The sequence below is a fragment of the Sardina pilchardus genome, chromosome 13 (genome assembly GCF_963854185.1).
Source record: "Sardina pilchardus chromosome 13, fSarPil1.1, whole genome shotgun sequence".
NCBI lineage: Eukaryota > Metazoa > Chordata > Actinopteri > Clupeiformes > Clupeidae > Sardina > Sardina pilchardus.
Window position 1 is genome coordinate 33,974,945 of NC_085006.1, and position 2,458 is coordinate 33,977,402.

Here is a 2,458-nt window from a genome sequence, read left to right on the forward strand (position 1 = left end):
CGACAACACCCCCCCCCCCCCCCCCCCTCCCCAAGTCAGGTGACGCCAACTAGTTAGTGCTGTCCAAATGTAGGTAGGGACGCATACTGAGGAGCAAGCTAACTACGACGCTACTGGAAAGAAGGTACTATCCAGCGTGCACGCTTGACTTCTGGACACAGCCATGGTCTCAAGACGATAGAGAACGTTGGGTTATATGGTAACCTTGACGATAGAGAATGTTGGGTTATATGGTAACCCTGACGATAGAGAACATTGGAACGTTGGGTATATCACTCGTAACGCTCCTAAACTCTCATCACTCGTAACGCTCCTAAACTCTTAAACTCTCATCACTCGTAACGCTCCTAAACTCTCATCACTCGTAACGCTCCTAAACTCCTAAACTCTCATCACTCGTAACGCTCCTAAACTCCTAAACTCTCATCACTCGTAACGCTCCTAAACTCTCATCACTCGTAACGCTCCTAAACTCCTAAACTCTCATCACTCGTAACGCTCCTAAACTCCTAAACTCTCATCACTCGTAACGCTCCTAAACTCCTAAACTCTCATCACTCGTAACGCTCCTAAACTCTCATCACTCGTAACGCTCCTAAACTCCTAAACTCTCATCACTCGTAACGAGTACAGAGTATACTGTAGTTGAGATCAGACATGATAATCACCCACAAATCATTCAGGGAGTCTTTATAGTTGAGGCCAGACATGATAATCACCCACAGATCATTCAGGGAGTCTTTATACTGCAGTTGAGATCAGACATGATAATCACCCACAGATCATTCAGAGAGTCTTTATAGTTGAGGCCAGACATGATAATCACCCACAGATCTTGCACTCGCTTAACTTTGTGGATTCACTGCCCTCACTCACAACTGCCCTCACACACACCTGCCCACACTCATACCTGCCCACACACACACCTGCCCACACACACACACACCTGCCCACACACACACACACCTGCCCACACACACACACACCTGCCCTCACTCACACCTGCCCACACACACACCTGCCCACACACACACCTGCCCACACCTGCCCTCACTCACACCTGCCCACACACACACACCTGCCCTCACCTGCCCCCACCTGCCCACACACACACACACACCTGCCCTCACACACACCTGCCCACACACACACCTGCCCACACTCATACCTGCCCTCACCTGCCCACACACACACCTGCCCACACACACACACCTGCCCACACACACACACCTGCCCTCACACACACCTGCCCACACACACACCTGCCCCCACACACACCTGCCCTCACACACACCTGCCCTCACACACACCTGCCCACACACACCTGCCCTCACCTGCCCTCACACACACCTGCCCACACACACACACCTGCCCACACACACACCTGCCCACACACACACCTGCCCTCACACACACCTGCCCTCACACACACCTGCCCTCACACACACCTGCCCACACTCATACCTGCCCACACTCACACCTGCCCACACTCACACCTGCCCACACTCATACCTGCCCTCACTCACACCTGCCCACACTCACACCTGCCCACACACACACCTGCCCACACACACACCTGCCCTCACCTGCCCACACACACACCTGCCCACACTCGTGCCAGTAGCAAGACACCTGAACGTCTGTCTCCTGTAGCTGCAACACCAACACACAGAGCACATGAATACATGAAAACACTTTTATTGAGCATAAAGACGCCACTGAAAAGCATGATTGAGACAGTGTGTGTGTGTGTGTGTGTGTGTGTGTGTGTGTGTACGTGTATGTGAGTGTGTGTGTGTGTGTTAAGGGCAGGGTGTGTGAGTGTGTGTGTGCGTGCGCGCGCGCGCGTGTGTGTGTGTGTGTGTTAAGGGCAGGGTGTGTGTGTGTGTGTGTGTGTGTGTGTTAAGGGCAGGGTGTGTGTGTGTGTGTGTGTGTGTGTGTGTGTGTGTTAAGGGCAGGGTGTGTGTAGTGTGTGTGTGTGTGTGTGTGTGTGTGTGTGTGTGTGTGTGTGTGTGTGTGTGTGTGTGTGTGTGTGTGTGTGTGTGTGTGTGTGTGTGTGTGTGTTAAGGGCAGGGTGTGAGGGCAGCCATGAGGAGCTCCATCTTGTAGATGAAGTTGCGTCCCTCCATGCGACCCCAGTTGACCTCTCGATGCCCCCCCCTCAGCTGAGCCCAGCGCAGGTCCTGCACCACCTCCCCCCCCCCCGACACACACACCCCCCCGACCCCCCCCCCCAGAGCCCCCGCCCGCCCCACCCACTCCCCCCGCCCCCCGCACACGCTGCACCAGCACACGACACCCCTGCTCCGGACCGTTCCGCACTGTAACACACACACACACACACACACACACACACACACACACACACACACACACACACACACACACACACACACACACACACAAGAGAAGGGGGGGGGGGGGGGGGGGGGGGGGGCATTTTAGGTATTTGTTTAGA

At 54.7% G+C, this 2,458-nt stretch overlaps 1 protein-coding gene across 1 annotated transcript in view; it reads right to left on the minus strand.

Moving 5' to 3' along the window:
• Nucleotides 1-1,976: 1,976 nt before the first annotated feature.
• The window catches only part of med17 (mediator complex subunit 17), a 20,976-nt gene continuing 20,494 nt past the window's right edge, over nt 1,977-2,458 (minus strand). Inside the window, exons 13-14 of the mRNA XM_062553311.1 lie at nt 2,260-2,321; nt 1,977-2,192 (exon numbers count right to left, since the gene is read on the minus strand). Of these exons, the coding sequence (XP_062409295.1) occupies nt 2,064-2,192; nt 2,260-2,321 (191 nt within the window). The 3' untranslated portion in view covers nt 1,977-2,063. The remainder of the gene's footprint in view (nt 2,193-2,259; nt 2,322-2,458) is intronic.